The sequence below is a fragment of the Triturus cristatus genome, chromosome 8, assembly GCF_964204655.1.
Source record: "Triturus cristatus chromosome 8, aTriCri1.1, whole genome shotgun sequence".
Lineage (NCBI taxonomy): Eukaryota > Metazoa > Chordata > Amphibia > Caudata > Salamandridae > Triturus > Triturus cristatus.
This window is the reverse complement of record NC_140591.1, coordinates 655,764,991-655,785,095: the sequence shown is the minus strand read 5'-3', so window position 1 is coordinate 655,785,095 and position 20,105 is coordinate 655,764,991. Positions and strand designations below refer to the sequence as shown.

Sequence of the window (20,105 nt, the reverse complement as noted above, 5' to 3'; positions counted from 1 at the left end):
ATAATTTACAGAAAAACAGTGAGGTTACTATCAAACCCAGTGACAAGGGGAGAGGTATCGTGGATTTGATACCACAGACTATACGGAACAGATCCTGAAAATGTTAGAGGTACCTGAACACTACTATAAAGTCAACACCTTCCCTGAACAGAGGATTAAAAAAGAAATCCTCAACATTACTCAAAAAGCCCTGGATAGAAGCACTATCTGTAAACAGGAGTTTGAGTTTCTCTACAGTCTGTACACCAGAATCCCTGTACTCTATGGGGTACCCAAAACACACAAAGATACCACCAGGCCCCCATTTAGAACAATTGTGTCCACTATTGGATCTATAACAGTACCTCTTTCCAAATACGTTGATATTTTCGTAAAACCTATGATGTTTGCCATGCCTGCCTATGTCAAAGATACTGGGCACTTGATCTCTAAGATTGAAGGCACTGCATTTAACCCTAACACCAACGTTTTTGTCACGATGGATATCGAGGCATTATATACTAACATCCTGCAGCGGGGTGCCTTGGAATCAGTCAAGATGACCCTGGAAAGAAGTGATAGCCAAAACGATCATATGTCATTCTTGAATGTCTGGCGATAGTACTACAAGAGAACTATTTTGAATTTAACAACTTAATCTTCAAACAAGTTCAGGGTGTTAGTATGGGCGCTGCTTACGCCCCCAATGCGGCCAACATCTACATGGGGGTTTTTGAGGAATGATTCATTTTCAATGAGATAGCTCCTTTTGCAGAAAATATTCATCAACGGCACAGGTTCATTGATGATATTTTTTCATAAGGAAGGGACAAGAAGAGCAACTAAATGAATTTCTTTTATGGACCAACCAGTGTGACCCTCATTTGAAATTCAGTTCTAAAATTTGCAAAGAAAGGATTGAATGTTTAGACATATGGATTTACACTGCCAATCAGGAGATTCAAGTGTCTTCGTACATATAGCCCACAGTAAGGAATACAATACTGCCTTATGAGAGCTATTACCCCAGATGACAGTATTCGTTTTAGTCAGCACCTGAGATTATGCAGGAACTGTACTAATGTTAGTGATTTTGACCAGCATGCTGAGAAGCTTAATCTGAATCAATCAATTATTTGTGGCGCGCACTAATCACCCGTGAGGGTCTCAAGGCGCTGGGGTGGGGGTGCAGCTATTGCTTGAACAGCCAGGTCTTGAGAAGTCTCCTGAAGGGCAGCAGGTCTTGCCGCCGACGTAGGAGAAAGATCTGCCGCCGGTGGTTGTCCTGTGGAAGCGTGGAACAGTGGCGAGGGCGAGGTCAGCAGAGCAAAGCTGGCGGTTCGGGTTGTAGAAGGTGTGTCGTATGTTGAGGTATGCTGGGCCGGTGTTGTGGAGTGCCTTGTGAGCATGGGTGAGGAGCTTGAAGGTGATCCTCTTGTTCACTGGGAGCCAGTGCAGGTTTCTCAGGTGGGCTGTGATGTGAGTGTGGCGGGGGATGTCAAGGATGAGGCGTGCTGAGGCGTTCTGTATGTGATGTCTTTTCTGGAGTGCGGCCGTGGTTCCAGCGTAGAGGGTGTTGCCGTAGTCCAGTTTGCTGGTGACGAGAGCCTGGGTGACCGTCCTTCTGGTTTCGGTGGAGATCCATCTGTAGATCTTGCAAAGCAAGCGGAGGGTGTTGAAGCAGGAGGCGGAGACAGCGTTGACTTGCTGGGTCATTGACAGCGATGAGTCCAGGAAGAACCCCAGGTTGCGTGTGTGGTCGGTGGGCTGTGATGCGGTTCCCAGAGCAGCCGGCCACCAGGAGTCTTCCCAGGAGGAAGGGGTGCTGCCCAGGATGAGGACCTCTGTTTTGTCTGAGTTAAGTTTCAAGCGACTGTTCTTCATCCAGTCGGCGATGTCCTTCATTCCTTCGTGGAAGTTGGTCTTGGCGGTGTCAGGGTCCATGGTGAGTGAGAGGATCAGCTGTGTGTCATCGGCGTAGGAGATGATGTTGAGGTTGTGTGAGCGGACGATGTTGACGAGCGGTGCCATGTAGACGTTGAAGAGGGTTGGGCTGAGGGATGATCCTTGGGGCACGTTGCAGGAGATCTTGGTGGCTTCAGATCAGAATGGGGGAGGCGGACCCTCTGGGTTCTGTCGGTGAGAAAGGAGGTGATCCAGTTCAGGGCTTTGTCATGGATCCCTGCGTTGTGGAGGCGTGGGCATAGGATGTAGTGGCAGACGGTGTCGAAGGCGGCCGAGAAGTCCAGGAGGATAAGGGCCGCGGTTTCGCCGTTGTCCAATAGGGTCCTGATGTCATCGGTGGCAGCGATGAAGGCAGTCTCGGTGCTGTGGTTGCTGTTGATTCTGGATAGGGACGGGTCCAGGATGTTGTTCTTCTCGAGGTAGTGGGTCAGTTGCCTGTTGACAATCTTCTCGATTACTTTCGCCGGGAATGGGAGCAGGGAGATGGGCTGGAAGTTCTTGAGGTCCTTTGGGTCAGCTGTGGGTTTCTTGAGGAGGGCGTTGAAGCTTTTGAGTAGAGGATAGCCCAATAAACTGATTAAGGACTCCTATAAGGGAGCCAAATATTATAACAGGGAGTCCCTCTTTCAACACAAACCCAAGATGGATGATATGAATTTGATATGTATCACTAGACTTTCCAATTTCAATAACAAACTGAGCCAGATAATTGGCTCCCAATGGCACATCCTTAATTCAGGTGAAGAATCTACACATCTCCCTAAACCAGTTTTTGCATTTCAACGCAATAGAAACCTCCGAAACTCATTGGTAAGGGCTTCCTACAAAGAAGACAAGCAGTATATTCAGAAATCAATTAAAGGTAATAACCCCATCAAAGGTGCTCACAACTGTGGCAATTGCCATGCAAGTAGCCATGCCATTGTTTCTGCCATCTAAGATTGGGGACAAAGACAATTTATTTTCCGCGAGATGACCAACTGCAGGACAACTAACATTATATACCTTATGCTTTGTCCCTGCAACCAAGGATATGTAGGCGAGACCAGCCGCGAATTTAGAGTCAGAGTTAGTGAGCACAAATCTGCCATTAAAAACAATTGGACAGGAGCACACTTAGTTGACCATTGGTCTCAAAAACAACATCCGTAGAAAGATCTTAAATGGATCTGGGAAAATACGATGCCCTAATGACAGGAATATTGACAGCTTGAGAAAAAGAAGAGAAGTCTTTTCCATATACACACTGCAAACAGCCAATTGAGGCCTCAATGAACTTCTACCATGGAAAAATGCGACAACTTAGATCTAGGATCTTGCTGTCCCTTACATTAGGTTCTAGGGATCCCACCTATTTTGCTCTGCCCTTTGGGTTGTCTATCTGCATTTGGAGATATACTGGTGTTACCCATGTATAGATATATATCTATATATATGTACCTCTCCATTATTCTAGCTGAAAACAATGGCGAACAACGGCGAATTAGGTAACCGCACTTCCCTGCTGTGTACTCTTTGTAATTATATCCACAAGTAGTCCAAATCAGTGTGCACATGCAACTCCTGCACCTGCCGTTGTTGGGTGCCAGCTGCTAGGCAGAGAAAGAACTAAAGCAAAGTTGGAGTGGTGCACTACTCAATAAGTCATGTAGGCTTGTTCTGTTGTGTCAATAAATCCTTTATTCTCAATGTCATCCAACAGTAAAAAGTTCCAGCCAATGCGTTTCGTTCATTTGAAAGTGAACTTCTTCAGGGCTGTAAGTTACAATATATAAAAAGACATAAATATCTATACAAACATATAATTTCACTCAACACAGAACATAACTAAAAAGAGACAAAATGACAAAGGGCATAAGACACGACAACAACGTAAGAAACAAAGGCATATGGCGAGACCTAAATGCACATAGTCATACATATAAAGTCATATGTGGACAAAACACACATACATAAAGTCACTAAAATCACTAAACAATCTTCTTGGTATGCGTTTGTAGTGAGTTTCCAGGGCATGAAACAAACAAATAACGAAAAACAAAACACACAGGGACTAACTGTGGTCTTGTGGGGGATCTCCCCCAACCGATCACACACCATACATTGGTATGTACAGACACAATTAACTCTGCTTGCAATTTTTTGCATACCATTGCCATGTATCCCGATTGTCATTCCCACCTGGGAGGGATCTCCCCAGACGATAAGGGACTCACATCACTTGAATAACTTCTCCTTTCCACTTATCCTATTATGGGTAAGGTCCCCCCACAAGACCGGTGACCTCTTGGAGGAATGGGAACATAATCTGGAAGGAGCATCATTTACAATGATGAAAAATGTGGTTAAACAAGCTAGTGAGAAAGGCCAACAATTACAGGCAGAAACAGATGACATAGAGGAACAAATAGAAACTATGGACTGTCGGGATTTAGTGGAAAAACATTATGCCATCCTTAATAATTTCATAGAGGGATACCAACAATACCTAAGAGACAAAAAGACGGGAAAGATCAAGAGGGATGACCGTGATTACAAGGACGCCAAGATTTACACTTTGCCAGACAGTATGACAATCCCATAAACAACGAGGATAGAAAAAGGGGTAAGAAAGAAAGTCTAGAAACCAAATCAGTGAGTAGTAGCTCACTGGCCTCAAGCGAAAGTATCACCTCAAGCACAACACAACCCTCAATCACTTTAGGAGAGGGTACCACCAATTTCCAAAGGGAATTGGAGAGATTACGCATAGGCGACAGGCAGTTAAAAAGGAACACATGAAAACGGGGGCGCCACCAGTCTTACTCTCACGCCAGTGCCGAACACAGATTTATAGATCGTTAACCTATCAAGCAGGGTACTAGATGTACATGAATGTAATGTTTTGAAAATGGGACTTGGATTTTGTCCTACCCAATATAAGGACTTTGTTGATGTTCACATAGATTTGTACAAATTCCTACGAACACTCAAATTAAAGAAAAACAATTCTCAGCAACCTGCTAAACCTGTCATGAATGCATTGCACACCTCACCTGTACATAGAACCATTGGGGATATACAGGGAGTTCAAACACTGTTATCTATCGAGAATGATGAAAGACCTGGCATACAGACCATTCTCGATGACTTAGATATCAGTGAAAACTACAACCAGGACACAAGTCTCAAATGAACAAACAAGTTTGTCCCACCTGGGGGTACCATGCTAATACTGAAAAATTTGGAGAATTAATCACACAGGAGTTAAGAACGCTAGAAGGCCTCAGCAAGCATACACCTCACCCCACATCCAACCTGTCCCAGAAGGAAAGAGAAGCTCTTCAGTGATTACAAAATGACTCCAATATTGTAATCAGAGAGGCAGATGAGGGTGGGAATGTGGTGGTAATGGACATACAGGACTACATGGGGTACATTTCACGACAACTGGGTGACTCACAGTGTTACAAACCAATAAACCATAACCCCATCAGTGCATTACAAGTAACCATCAACACAAGACTCACGGAATGGAGGGAGGAATGTTTGTTTACTGAGAATGAGGACAGGTACCTACATATTGACAATGCGCGCTTCCTGTGCATCTACATCTTACCCAAGGTACACAAGGGAGGTAAAATTAAACCAGGGAGACCGAATATTTCAGGTGTGGGGTCCCTAACAGTGCGGCTGTCTGAATTAGTGGACTTGTCACTACAAAAACATGTCACCAACCTACCAGCATACCTTAAAGATAGCAAGGACATCCTGGGTAAATTTGAGGGCTTCCCATGGTCAGAGGAGCACAGATTTGTCACCTTAGATGCGGTAGGACTCTACACATGCATCCACAAAAACTATGGCATGTTGGCAACCCGTCATTACTTGGACACAGAAGGGGCAGACTGCTATGCAGATAATAACATGATCATAGACATGATCAAGCTGATTCTCACCAACAACTTTTTCAAACACAACGAGAGGTGGTACCACCAACTTCAGGGGACTGCCATGGGTTCAAGATTCGCTCCTTCGTACGCCGGGATCTTCATGGGCTGGTACGAGAAGGAGCATGCCTGGGCCAGACGTGCCTCCCCCTTGACCAAACACATTGTATATTGGGGGAGGTACATAGATGACATCATCTGCCTATGGTCTGGCTCAGAAGTACTCCTCAATGAAATCCTCAATTACCTCAACAACAATCCCTTCAATGTCCAACTCACCATGCAGCACCATCTAGAACATATTGAGTTTTTGGACATTCACTTTTTTGTCAGAGATGGGGTGGTACACAGCACTCTTTACAGGAAACCCACCTCCTGTAACAGCATATTTCAAGCGGGAAGTGCCCATGCTAATTCTGTCATTTCCAACATCCAGTATGGGGAAATGGTCCGGGCACGACGCGCATGCAGGGAAGAAAAAGGGTTCAAAGAGAATGTATCTGACTGACATCAAGGAACGTTTCAAACAAAGGGGATATGACCAAAGGGTTTTGGACACAGCAGAGCAGAGAGCACTGAGCATTTCCAGATCAGACACACTCAAAAACAACCCCTCACAAGGATCAGGGAAACACCACACCAAGTAACATAACAGGGAAAAAATAGCCTTTTTTAATAACTACACGGCACACAGTGATCGGATCTTTAAAGCCTTCAGAAAACATTGGCATCTACTTGTGGAAATTCCTACATTATGCCCCCACATCAATGACAACCACTCATTGATTTTCAGGAGGGGACGTACTCTGAGGAGCTCCCTATGCCCCAGCTACATCATAGCCAACAAAGCAACCTCCAGAACATAGTTGCCAGAAACACCCCCCATGGCTTTTTTACCTGTACCAACTGCAACGTTTGCTGCTTGGGCCAAAACAAGCGTAAGGAACTGTGTTACAATTCCAACTACACACACAAAATCTAACACCACATTAATGGCAACACACAGTTTGTGATTTACATTCTGGAATACCCATGCAGTATGATTTATGTGGGCAGCACTGTCCCTAATCATAAAACCAGAATCCAGGAACATCGCAGGGCACCAATTAATGGTGATGACAGATACCTGATGACAGAGCACTATCTCACAACACACACAGGACCCATTGTATGACAATCCCATAAACAACGAGGATAGAAAAAGGGGTAAGAAAGAAAGTCTAGAATCCAAATCAGCGAGTAGTAGCTCACTGGCCTCAAGCGAAAGTATCACCTCAAGCACAACACAACCCTCAATCGCTTTAGGAGAGGGTACCACCAATTTCCAAAGGGAATCGGAGAGATTACGCATAGGCGACAGGCAGTTAAAAAGGAACACATGAAAACGGGGGCGCCACCAGTCTTACTCTCACGCCAGTGCCGAACACAGATTTATAGATCGTTAACCTATCAAGCAGGGTACTAGATGTACATGAATGTAATGTTTTGAAAATGGGACTTGGATTTTGTCCTACCCAATATAAGGACTTTGTTGATGTTCACATAGATTTGTACAAATTCCTACGAACACTCAAATTAAAGAAAAACAATTCTCAGCAACCTGCTAAACCTGTCATGAATGCATTGCACACCTCACCTGTACAGAGAACCATTGGGGATATACGGGGAGTTCAAACACTGTTATCTATCGAGAATGATGAAAGACCTGGCATACAGACCATTCTCGATGACTTAGACATCAGTGAAAACTACAACCAGGACACAAGTCTCAAATGCAAAAACAAGTTTGTCCCACCTGGGGGTACCATGCTAATACTGAAAAATTTGGAGAATTAATCACACAGGACTTAAGAACGCTAGAAGGCCTCAGCAAGCATACACCTCACCCCTCATCCAACCTGTCCCAGAAGGAAAGAGAAGCTCTTCAGAGATTACAAAATGACTCCAATATTGTAATCAGAGAGGCAGATGAGGGTGGGAATGTGGTGGTAATGGACATACAGGGCTACATGGGGTACATTTCACGACAACTGGGTGACTCACAGTGTTACAAACCAATCAATCATAACCCCATCAGTGCATTACAAGTAACCATCAACACAAGACTCACGGAATGGAGGGAGGAATGTTTGTTTACTGAGAATGAGTACAGGTACCTACATATTGACAATGCGCGCTTCCTGTGCATCTACATCTTACCCAAGGTACACAAGGGAGGTAAAATTAAACCAGGGAGACCGATTATTTCAGGTGTGGGGTCCCCAACAGTGCGGCTGTCTGAATTAGTGGACTTGTCACTACAAAAACGTGTCACCAACCTACCAGCATACCCTAAAGATAGCAAGGACATTCTGGTTAAATTTGAGGGCTTCCCATGGTCAGAGGAGCACAGATTTGTCACCTTAGATGTGGTAGGACTCTACAAATGCATCCACAAAAACTATGGCATGTTGGCAACCCGTCATTACTTGGACACAGAAGGGGCAGACTACTATGCAGATAATAACATGATCATAGACATGATCAAGCTGATTCTCACCAACAACTTTTTCAAACACAACGAGAGGTGGTACCACCAACTTCAGGGGACTGCCATGGGTTCAAGATTTGCTCCTTCGTACGCCGGGCTCTTCATGGGCTGGTATGAGAAGGAGCATGCCTGGGCCAGACGTGCCTCCCCCTGGATCAAACACATTGTATATTGGGGAGGTACACATATGACATCATCTGCCTATGGTCTGGCTCAGAAGTACTCCTTAATGAAATCCTCAATTACCTCAACAACAATCCCTTCAATGTCCAACTCACCATGCAAATCCAATCTGCCAACTAACGATCCCAATAGCTTTCGCCCGATCGCCAGACTTCCCCTTCCGGCCAAGTTGGTCGAAAAATTCATGAATAGGCAACTTAGTCTCTTTTTAGCCGATTCCCAAGCACTTGACCCCACGCAATATGGTTTCAGGCCAGGTCACAGCACGGAGTCCGCCTTGATCAAGGCCACGGATGAAATCAGAGAGGCAGTGGATCAGGGAGGGAAAGCAGCGCTGATCCTGCTTGACCTATCGGCAGCTTTCGATACGGTCCATCATTCTTTACTTCTGAACCGCCTAAAAACGTGTGGTATTGCCGGAAAAGCATGGGACCTTATTAGATCCTTTCTCACAGATAGGAAACAGGTGGTTACCTTAGGGGAATTTCAGTGCAAGCCTTTCTCCACACCCTGTGGTGTCCCTCAGAGGTCTTTACTTAGCCCCACCCTTTTTAATATGTATGTGAGCGCATTGGCTCCTGTTATCAGTGCCTACGGTTTTGGTATCACTTCATACGCAGACGACACTCAAATCGTGGTCTCTCTGACTCCAGGGGGGGAGACTGACACGGAAGAGCGTCTGCGGGAGTGTATGTTAGCAGTTGGGAGCTGGATGGCCAAGAATTGCCTCAAATTAAATTCAGACAAAACAGAGGTCATTTTCATCGGAAATATCTCTAATTTCTGGACACCAGCCTGTTGGCCTGATTCCCTGGGCACGCTACCAGTTCCGGTCATAAAAGCAAAAACCTCGGCATAATCCTGGATGATAGACTAACCTTGGATTTCCACATCAAGGAAGTGACATCCAAAACCATGTACACCATTAGGATGCTGAGGAAAGTGCTACCCCTCCTGCCTCAGGACAGCAGACACATTGTGGTCAGGGGATTGGTACTTGCTAGACTGGATTATTGCAATGGACTTTATTTAAATGCTCAAGGTAGGGCACTGAGTAAACTTCAGATTCTGCAGAACGCCGCAGTACGCCTTCTTATGGGCAATTCCAGATTTGCCTCTGCATCCGAGGGAAGAAAAACCTTGCACTGGCTCCCGGTCAAGAGCCGAATTCAGTTTAAAGCTTTTACCATGACCTTCAAGGCTCTGCACGGTTTAGGTCCAGAATTTCTAAAGGACAGACTACATTGGTATGTGCCCGGGAGGAACCTTCGGTCAAAAGTAGCCAACCTGGCTCAGGTCCCACGTATTAGGAAAGCTCGCTGGGGAGGCAGGAGCTTTATCTACGGGGCCGCTAAAGCATGGAACGAACTTCCTCCTTATCTTAGGACCGTGACGGATCTCCTGTCATTCAGGAGGCAACTTAAGACCTGGTTGTTCTGCAATGAGTAATCCCGTTCATCCACTCACTCTTTTTCTTGACTTAGGACTCTCTGGTTTTTCAAGACAGCGCCAGGACACCTCCGGGTAATTGCCGCGCTTTACAAAATTCAATAACATAACATGCAGCACCATCTAGAACATATTGAGTTTTTGGACATTCACTTTTTTGTCAGAGATGGGGTGGTACATAGCCCTCTTTACAGGAAACCCACCTCCTGCAACGGCATACTTCACGCGGGAAGTGCCCATGCTAATTCTGTCATTTCCAACATCCAGTATGGGGAAATGGTCTGGGCACGACGTGCATGCAGTGAAGAAAAGGGGTTCAAAGTGAATGTATCTGACATCAAGGAACGTTTCAAACAAAGGGGATATGACCAAAGGGTTTTGGACAGAGCAGAGCAGAGAGCACTGAGCATTTCCAGATCAGACACTCTCAGAAACAAGCCCTCACAAGGATCAGGGACACACCACACCAAGTAACATAACGGGGAAAAAATAGCCTTTTTTAATAACTACACGGCACACAGTGATCGGATCTTTAAAGCCTTCAGAAAACATTGGCATCTACTTGTGGAAATTCCTACATTACGCCCCCACATAAATGACAACCCCTCATTGATTTTCAGGATGGGACATACCCTGAGGAGCTACCTATGCCCCAGCTACATCACAGCCAACAAAGCAACCTCCAAAACATAGTTGCCAGAAACACCCCTTATGGCTTTTTTACCTGTACCAACTGCAACGTTTGCTGCTTGGGCCAAAACAAGCATAAGGAACTGTGTTACAATTCCAACTACACACACAAAATCTAACACCACATTAACAGCAACACACAGTTTGTGATTTACATTCTGGAATGCCCATGCAGTATGATTTATGTGGGCAGCACTGTGCCCAATCATAAAACCAGAATCCCGGAACATCGCAGGGCACTAATTAATGGTGATGACAGATACCTGATGACAGAGCACTATCGCACAACACACACAGGACCCATCAACTTCAGGTTGTTTGGCATTGACCACATCCCACCTAACAACCGACGGGGAATAGGGAACTGACACTAAGGAGAGCGGAGGCCAAATAGATTTGCAGTCTTGATGCGGTAAAGAAGGGGCACAACAATGACAATGAGTTTCACTATTTTTTTAGTAAGGGCTCCCTTCCCAGAATTTTTTTTGGCCAATGCCTCCAGATGTTTGCAGCCATCCCTCTTAGACACTCGGCCCTAGACCTGAGTGTGTTGCTCTCTATTCCTCCTACCCACTCTTCCTGCCGCCCATTATCTATTTCCCCTTTTTTCTATTTTTATTCTCATTTATTTGTTCATATCCTTTTGCTGAATTTAGTTCATTCATTCCATTCTTTGGATGCATGCAGTGCTGCAGCATGTACCAGTTACCTACACCCAGCGAATCTAGGCAGATCATGCCCAAGGGTGTACCCCTTCCAACGCACAAGTGTCATACTCTCTGATCCCAGCGGTACACAAGGGGGTGGTGATGGACGGAGCATCAGAACCAATCAAACACTCACACCCAGTCAACAGATCTGGGTTTGATCCATCACCGTTCTTTAGCCCACTCTGCCACCCCAGTTTAGACATGGCCATATGCAAATCAGTCTGACCCTGTGCCTCATGGAAACAGTCGAGCCCGAACTGCCAAGCCATGCCTTCCCTGGACCGGAAACAAGCTTCCTAGGACCGGTTTCTGGCATTTCAGCCATCTTCAGCCAGGCTTGCTTGAATCCAGTGGCAAAGTGAGCAAGGGACTCACGTCTGAGCATACCCTGCCAACTTATGGCGAACAAAGTGGTACAAAAGGGGGTGGTGATGGACGGAGCATCAGAACCAATCAAACACTCACACCCAGTCAACAGATCTGGGTTTGATCCATCACCGTTCTTTAGCCCACTCTGCCACCCCAGTTCAGACATGGCCATATGCAAATCAGTCTGACCCTATGCCTCATGGGAACAGTCCAGCTCGAACTGCCAAGCAATGCCTTCCCTGGACCGGAAACAAGCTTCCTAGGACCGGTTTCTGGCATTTCAGGTATCTTCAGCTAGGCTTGCTTGAATCCAGTGGCAAAGTGAGCAAGGGACTCACGTCTGAGCATATCCTGCCAACTTATGGCGAACAAAGCGGTACAAAAGGGGGTGGTGATGGACGGAGCATCAGAAGCAATCAGTCACTCACACCCAGTCAACAGATCTGGGTTTGATCCATCACCGTTCTTTAGCCCACTCTGCCACCCCAGTTCAGACATGGCCATATGCAAATCAGTCTGACCCTGTGCCTCATGGGAACAGTCCAGCCCGAACTGCCAAAGCCATGCCTTTCCTGGACCGGAAACAAGCTTCCTAGGACCGGTTTCTGGCATTTCAGCCGTCTTCAGCCAGGCTTGCTTGAATCCAGTGGCAAAGTGAGCAAGGGACTCACGTCTGAGCATACCCTGCCAACTTATGGCGAACAAAGCGGTACAAAAGGGGGTGGTGATGGACGGAGCATCAGAACCAATCAAACACTCACACCCAGTCAACAGATCTGGGTTTGATCCATCACCGTTCTTTAGCCCACTCTGCCACCCCAGTTCAGACATGGCCATATGCAAATCAGTCTGACCCTGTGCCTCATGGGAACAGTCCAGCCCGAACTGCCAAGCCATGCCTTCCCTGGACCGGAAACAAGCTTCCTAGGACCGGTTTCTGGCATTTCAGCCGTCTTCAGCCAGGCTTGCTTGAATCCAGTGGCAAAGTGAGCAAGGGACTCACGTCTGAGCATACCCTGCCAACTTATGAAGAACAAAGCGGTCCAGGGAAGACATGGCTTGGCAGTTCGGACTGGACTGTTCCCATGAGTCACAGGGTCAAGACTGATTTGCATATGGCCATGTCAGAACTGGGGTGGCATGGTGAGAAAAATAACGATGGATTAAACCCAGATCTGTGACTGGGGGTGAATGTTTTGCCAATGTGCAACATTCCGTTCATCATCTTGTGTGTTTTGCTGTTCACCCTAAGTGGGAAGGGTATGCCCAGACGTGGGTCTCGTGCTCACTACGCCACTGGAGTCAAGCTATCCTGGCTGAAGAGGGGTAAAACCCCAAAACTGGTCCTAGGATGCTTGATTCCGGTCCAGGGAAGACATGGCTTGGCAGATCGGGCTGGACTGTTCCCATGAGGCACAGGGTCAAGACTGATTTGCATATGGCCTTGTCTGAACTGGGGTGGCGTGGTGAGCAAAATAACGATGGATTAAACCCAGATCTGTGACTGGGGGTGAATGTTTTGCCAATGTGCAGCATTCCGTTCATCATCTTGTGTGTTTTGATACTCTTTGATCCCCCCTTACTCCATTGCCACAACTCGGTTGGTCACCCTTGCTGACATCATCTACGGTCAGTAATACCGATAGATTCTCAGATACACCGGCATCATCCTATCTGGTGCACCCTCACGTGCCATGCCCCTTTGAGCCCCTCCTCCAACGCACATGCGTTCTACTTTCTCATCCCCCCTTACTACATCACCACAACCCGGTTGGTATACTTGCTGACACTAATCGCCTGTCAGTATTATCGATGGTTATACGGATACATTGGCACTTTTATGTACAGTGCACCATCGTGGAGCATTCCCCTTGGTATCCTTCCTCTAACGCACCCGTGTTGCAGTCTTTCTTCCCTTTACTCTTTCCTTACCCTTCCACCTTCACCCACCATTCCCCTAGTTTGTTGACAACTTGTGCTGACGCTTATTCCTGTCAGACATGCTGACAGTTACACGGATACATTCGCCTCTCCATCAGCCACTAGAGGCACTTCCTTATCTTTCAGTCTTCCACCCATGTCTGCCCATTTCCTTTCCTGCGCTTCCAGGCATATATTACTTGGTCGCCAGCTCTGGCATCACTTGGATTCGAGCAGGACTGACGGAAGTGTTCTGCAAACTCAGGTACGAGCCTTTCCATCTCCAATCACCCACTGACCTGAACCCATGCACTTACTTTCTGTCATGGGTCTTGGATGCACTCTGGGTCCCGTTTTGTTTTTTACTTCATTTCTTCCTCCGAACCTTTCCCTTATCACTCACGCTGGTCACCATGCGCCCACCTTGTGGTTGCCCAGTAGTTTCCCGGCGGCTTTCCTCCCCCGCTACTGCAATTTTACCATCTTCCTTTTCCCAGCAGCTCACACATTGGCGCCCCTCGGTTTTCTTGGCTCTTACTTTACTATTCCACCAGCCGCATCGCTTTCATCTACTCGTCACTTGGCCTCACATGTGCACAGCCCTTTTCCGGCGCTACCATGAAACCAGCAGCATCCATTTTAGCTACCCGCTGCTTGGCCTTACATGTGCACAGCCCACACCGGCGCCAACATCTTGCTAGCTGCACCACCTTTTGGTTACCTGCCACATTGCCTAATGTGTGCATTTTGCACGGTCATGCACACATACTTACAGCCGCTCCTGCTCCACTTTTGCTTATTCAGGTCAAGCGTACCCCGCAGATACCGCTGATCACTTGCACTGCCAATTTCACACTCGCGCGCATGGTCAACGCCAATTACATGCTTGTCATCCCATGTTCGTGACCCATAGCACTTTCGGCCTTGGCCCAACTTCATGCCCAACGTTGATGCCTTTACATGTGCGCGCACTGTCACCGCTATTTATATGATTGTTTCCCAGCACAAACCCCATCCCACTGTGGAAATATGGATTTTTATGATCAGTTATGTCCCCTATCTTGGACCCCAACGGTTTCATGTATAAATCACAAGTACATGTATGTTCCCTCCAGTTCCAGTTATGAAGACGCAAACACATGTGCGTCCACCGTCAACATGTCCTCTTTCAGATCCGCCATGAATGGGCCGGATATTCTATTCCTAAGTATGAAAGGCCACCGGCTTTATATGGTTCATTTATCCCATTTTACAGTCCAGGCGAGTAGGCCCTGATTCTGCCATTAAGCCTTTTCTTGCCTCCTGCCTCTGAAAGCTCCAGTCTGAGCTCGCATCTGTATCCATGAACTTTGTCCTACTCCCTGCGCGGCTAACGGTGCCTGACTCCAGCCTGTTGCCTGCCAAAAACTGTATTTCACCTTCGAGATTATCTGCTCCGCTCCCTACCCAATGCATTCCTGTCTAATAGTTTAAATAAACATTCTTCCAGCTACCGAGCAAAAGGCCCGGCTTCTCTGTCTTTATGCAAGTAATTCATAGCCCTGTTACTATGGAAGATTTCTGCCCTTGCATCTAGTGTAGACACTTAGACGCTTGTACACGCACTCACAGTCAGTATAGAATAGATTTTATTCGAGAGACCTTTCTTTTTGGATAACATAGTTCTTTAAACATAGGATGTTAGATATGATTTGGGATTAGGTTGACATAACCCCAGACTTCTGTCTCCACATGTAGAGCTAAATGTCAAGTCCCCTTCACCCCCTAGTTGCACGTCAATCACACGTCATGCTGCTGCGCGCGCATTTCTGCCAAGTATTTCTGCTGACATTGCGAAATTCTTTCATGGAACCACCCATTTATGACATCATACCTGATGACGTTCTTTAGTTACGCCTCGTTACACCCACTTTAATTACGCATGTATGTTTTATCTTTTGTCACGCCTCCTGCATCTGTTTCACTGTAATGCATATTGTATAAAAATGATTACTTGTCAATAAAGTATGGTCCTTCACTTCCTGAACCTTCGTGGTGATGGAATATGGAGTCCATCAAATTCGAATTGATTTTGGAATAAAGCCCATTCCGAACCTCTAATACCACGGATTCTGCCTCTTATTTTACTGAGCTATTATTATAGATTTTCTGCATCAAATTAAGTACCGGTAATTAAATTATTTACCACATATATGGCGCCCGAACAGGGACACTTTCTCATCTCACGCGCCGGAGGTGCGTTGCAGGCCCGGTCTCCTGTCACAGCTGGACGGACAACAACGCGTACCCACAGGATTTCCTGTATCTCCCTCCTGCCGAGCGGGGGTAACTGAGGCTGCGATCAACACCCAGACGAGGCGGTGAGAAGTGCGAAGTATCCCGACCAGAGCCTAGCTGAGAGAGCAAGATCCGAGGTATACAGAGGCCCACCAGTTTCCGAAGTTCCGAAGTTTCGAGTCGAGTCCAGTCCGGTTCAAGTCCAGTTCAGTTCAGTTCCGAGGCCTTCCGTTCCGAGCTACCCGGTGAGTACCATTGCCGGGGAGGCGTTCTGACGTGCACATAGGTTGTGCCGGTCAAGACGGGTTTGGTACACAAATCCGGTCTGCACTGTTTCAGCAGTGTATCTGTACTGTTCAGCAGTATATCTAGTATGTCTAGTATATAATTCAGAATTACCTAGTTAGTGCCGAGTATTATGCTTAGTGACTAGTTCCCTAAATGGCCATCATTGTTGTTCATTAAATGTTAAATGTTAAATGTTTTAAATACGTTCTGCATATTGTGGTGTGAATGACTGTTCATTATTGTGTTTTGTTGTATTAAAACGTGTTCAAAATTAGGTATCAGATTAGTTCTCAATATGCCGCTCTTTTCGAAATTAAGACAAATCAAAACTAGAAAAGGGGTACTCGAAGAAGCTGTTCCCATTCCTCCTAGGGACACTCCAGGGTACTTCATGTATCATAAACATGGCCTAGACGCCATATTATTTCTTGATTTATGGGCAGACTACACCAAGGAATTATCCGAAAGTCAGAGGTGGCCCGCAGCTGGGACCTGGGATGCAGATTGCATCATGAAAGTAGAGGAAGAATTATGGAAAAAGAAAGCTAGACAGTCACAGAAAGATGCCATTGAATTATGGCGTAAAGAATCATATAGACGTACAGAAAAAGCGCTCAGACAGGAAGAGAAAAGTAAGGAGAATTCAAATAAAGTCCGAGAAAATGTATTAATTGAAGAAGGTACTCGAGTAAAAGCAGAACAAGTAGACAGACAAAGAAATGCCCTTATGAATGGTATGTATCCTCTTCTGGCCGAAGGGTTACCTAAGGCTACTCCGGAGATACCAAAAGATTTGCCACCCCCATTGTTTCCGATAAAAGCATATCCCAAAGGGCATCCCAGAACCGCAGAAGATGTTTTCCTTTCCTCTTATTTAGACGACGCAGCTCCCGAATATGCTAATTCTGCACCTCATAGACCGCCTGCCGAGGGGGTTCAACGCCAAGACCCTCCTCCGTCTGTACCTCCGCAACAACAAACTCCGACACAAGTTCCGGCAAGCACATCTGTTTCTACAGCTGTATCCACACCTATGGTTGCTATATCACGTTCAACGAATCCTTTCACATCCAGCACCCCAGGTGGTGCTACAGGAAGTGCATCAAACATTTTTTCCACGCCACCCGGAGTAAATAAACTTTCGTTTCAAGAATTAGCCCACCAACGTACGCCCAAACTAGTAACTCCCGACATGCTTAAGGAACTTCTAGTAGATTGTAGATATGACCCTGTGCCCGGCAAGGAGGACGAAATGCTGCTGGCATCATTACGTATCCGACGAGCTGCAATATATTTAGGGAGGCTACCAGGAATGACTACACATTTAGAAAATATATATCATTTTGTCCAGTCAGGGCGAGATTCTGAAAGTATTAATCGAGCAATGGAATACCAGAAAGTGGAGATACAGGGGGAACTGTTACGTTTCCTCATACATTGTGTGATCAGAAATCAAGACCGACCAGGGGTAAATTCGGAAGAAATGCAAATTCTTACCACATGGAGTCGGAATATATCAGAGGGGAAACATGATAAACGATCATGTATAGTAGCTATGTGCCGCAAGATCCGCAAAGAAGTAGAACGAATACACGAAGAAAGATTAGCAGTAGACGAGCCTGAACAAACCGAGGAGGAGGAAGAATTAGAACTGCCCACAGGACAGTTAGAAACCATGGCCTATGTAGGTAGAGGAAGATCTTGCAATAATACTAGATGCTTTAATGATCCAATACGTCCGATACGTCCAGATAATAGCAGAAAATTTCAAACCCCTATAATAAATATAAGGTCCCCCGAACATTCGTTCCAAGCCGCTGACAAATTACTCAGAGAACGAAGGGGTTATCATATACTCGATTCTATGGACGAACAAGAATTAGCCAGGTCAGCCGTTCACTGGGTCGATAGTCCCGGAAAATATAGTGATGACACACTAGCGCACACGTTTTTGAACCTCACCCCAGATGAACAGCGTTTAGCTGGTATCTATATGATTCAACAACTCCTTATATTATATAAAAGCCAACACTCCGATCCTGGTCCCTTACCTGATATATTGACTGAATTACTCACGAATAAATGGAGAGGTTCAGGTACTGAGTTAATTAGAGAAATACTAGAATCCAGAAAGCAGTACATTCTTTTTGTATGCCCCGAACATGTCTCACTGCCCATCAAGGAAAGAACGACGTATTACATGGATAGACAGAATCCCTTACGCGAAGTGCACCCGATAAAAGGTGATGATAACCAGTTTAAACGTGTGTTTGTATACACACCCATATCTAAAATAGAACTATTAGAAATGAAGAAAGTGGTACCCAGTCATGATAAAGACCCAGCGGGTTTCCACCGAGAAATTAAAGACATGTTGCTCATGGGAGAATATACCTATCCCGACATTTGAAAATATTGAAGGTATTAATGCCTACGGGCATTTACGAAAAACTCAAGGAAAAGGATTGGGAGGTGGGAGACCAAAAGATAGATTGGACAGCATTAGAAAACGAAGAAAACGCTCGAGGTCCAGGTTCAGGGCTTGGGGACAAGACCAAAACACTACCAGGTTTACTAGTACAGGTACTGCCACGTTTATTAACTACGAAAAAGGAAGACTGGGGTGCAATCTCAGCCTGTAAACAAAAGCAAGATGAAGACACTAGTGATTTCTATGCCCGATTCGAAAAATGTTTTGGTATAAATAGTGGAATAAAAGCAAGTAGCGAATCGTATCCACATCTGTTTGTGACTAAATTAGTTGAAAATTCCTTGCCCCAAGTTAAGAGTAGAGTATTGAAATTCGAGAGTACCTGGCAAGGTAACACTCCGTCCCAAATGTTACAAATGCTACAGTACCATCACAATAGAATTAGAGAGGAACAAGAACATGAACACAGACGCATGAAAGACACGAAAATAAAAATGCTAGTTTCCCAGACAGTTCCAGCAGACGGTCATAAAAAGGGTATGACACAGTCCAGTGTTTCAGCAGGTCCTGTAAAAGGGACATGCAACTATTGTAAACAGCCAGGTCATTATGTACACGATTGTCCAGTTTTAAAACATAATATCGCCATAGGTAATACAAAAGAAAGACCACGGCCACTTAGACAGGATCAGAACCAACAAGGAGCCCCGCAGCATGCACAGTCCATGCCAGCCCCGCAACAGTCTATGCCTGCTCCACCACCGCAGCCTATTGCTGCCACACAAACAACGACACAACAGATGTACCAGACCGCACAGTATGACTATCCTGATTATCAACGATACTCATGAAACAGCCTAGAGAGGGAAGTTGGCTTACCCCTTATCGAGGTCCCTGTGGATCAAGAAGGACCTTATGTACACAGTGAACTATTAGGCCAAGATAGAAAGTTTTTACTTGATACAGGGGCAAGCCGAACAACAATAAAACGTAGTGAAGTTCCAGGGGCACCCCTCTCAGGCTCACAGAATATTTCCCTTGGTTTTTCAGGAAAACCTATCATTAACGAAGTATCACAGCCTCTTCCACTTACGATTGGTCCCTTGACACGAACTACAGATTTATTGCTCACTAAATCCTGTCCAGAAAACCTGTTAGGTATAAAAACATTGAAAGCTCTAGGAGCTATAATATGTTGTTCTCCGGAAGGAGTAAGATTGTTTTTACGTGATTTCAAAGGGCACTATGTGTCTCGAGACATGGATCACCGACTGCAGACTTTACCCACACATTTATGGGCACAAGGCCCTACAGATGTTGGTTGCATGAACATTACACCATATCGAGTCACACTAAAGACAGGAGTGGTATTACCACGAATGCGA

At 45.8% G+C, this 20,105-nt stretch overlaps 1 protein-coding gene across 1 annotated transcript in view; it reads right to left on the bottom strand.

The window, feature by feature from the left end:
- Positions 1–10,691: 10,691 nt before the first annotated feature.
- Positions 10,692–20,105, bottom strand: part of LOC146802516 (uncharacterized) — a 48,433-nt gene continuing 39,019 nt past the window's right edge. The window contains exon 3 of the mRNA XM_085623764.1: positions 10,692–10,883. Within this exon, the coding sequence (XP_085479890.1) occupies positions 10,692–10,883 (192 nt within the window). The remainder of the gene's footprint in view (positions 10,884–20,105) is intronic.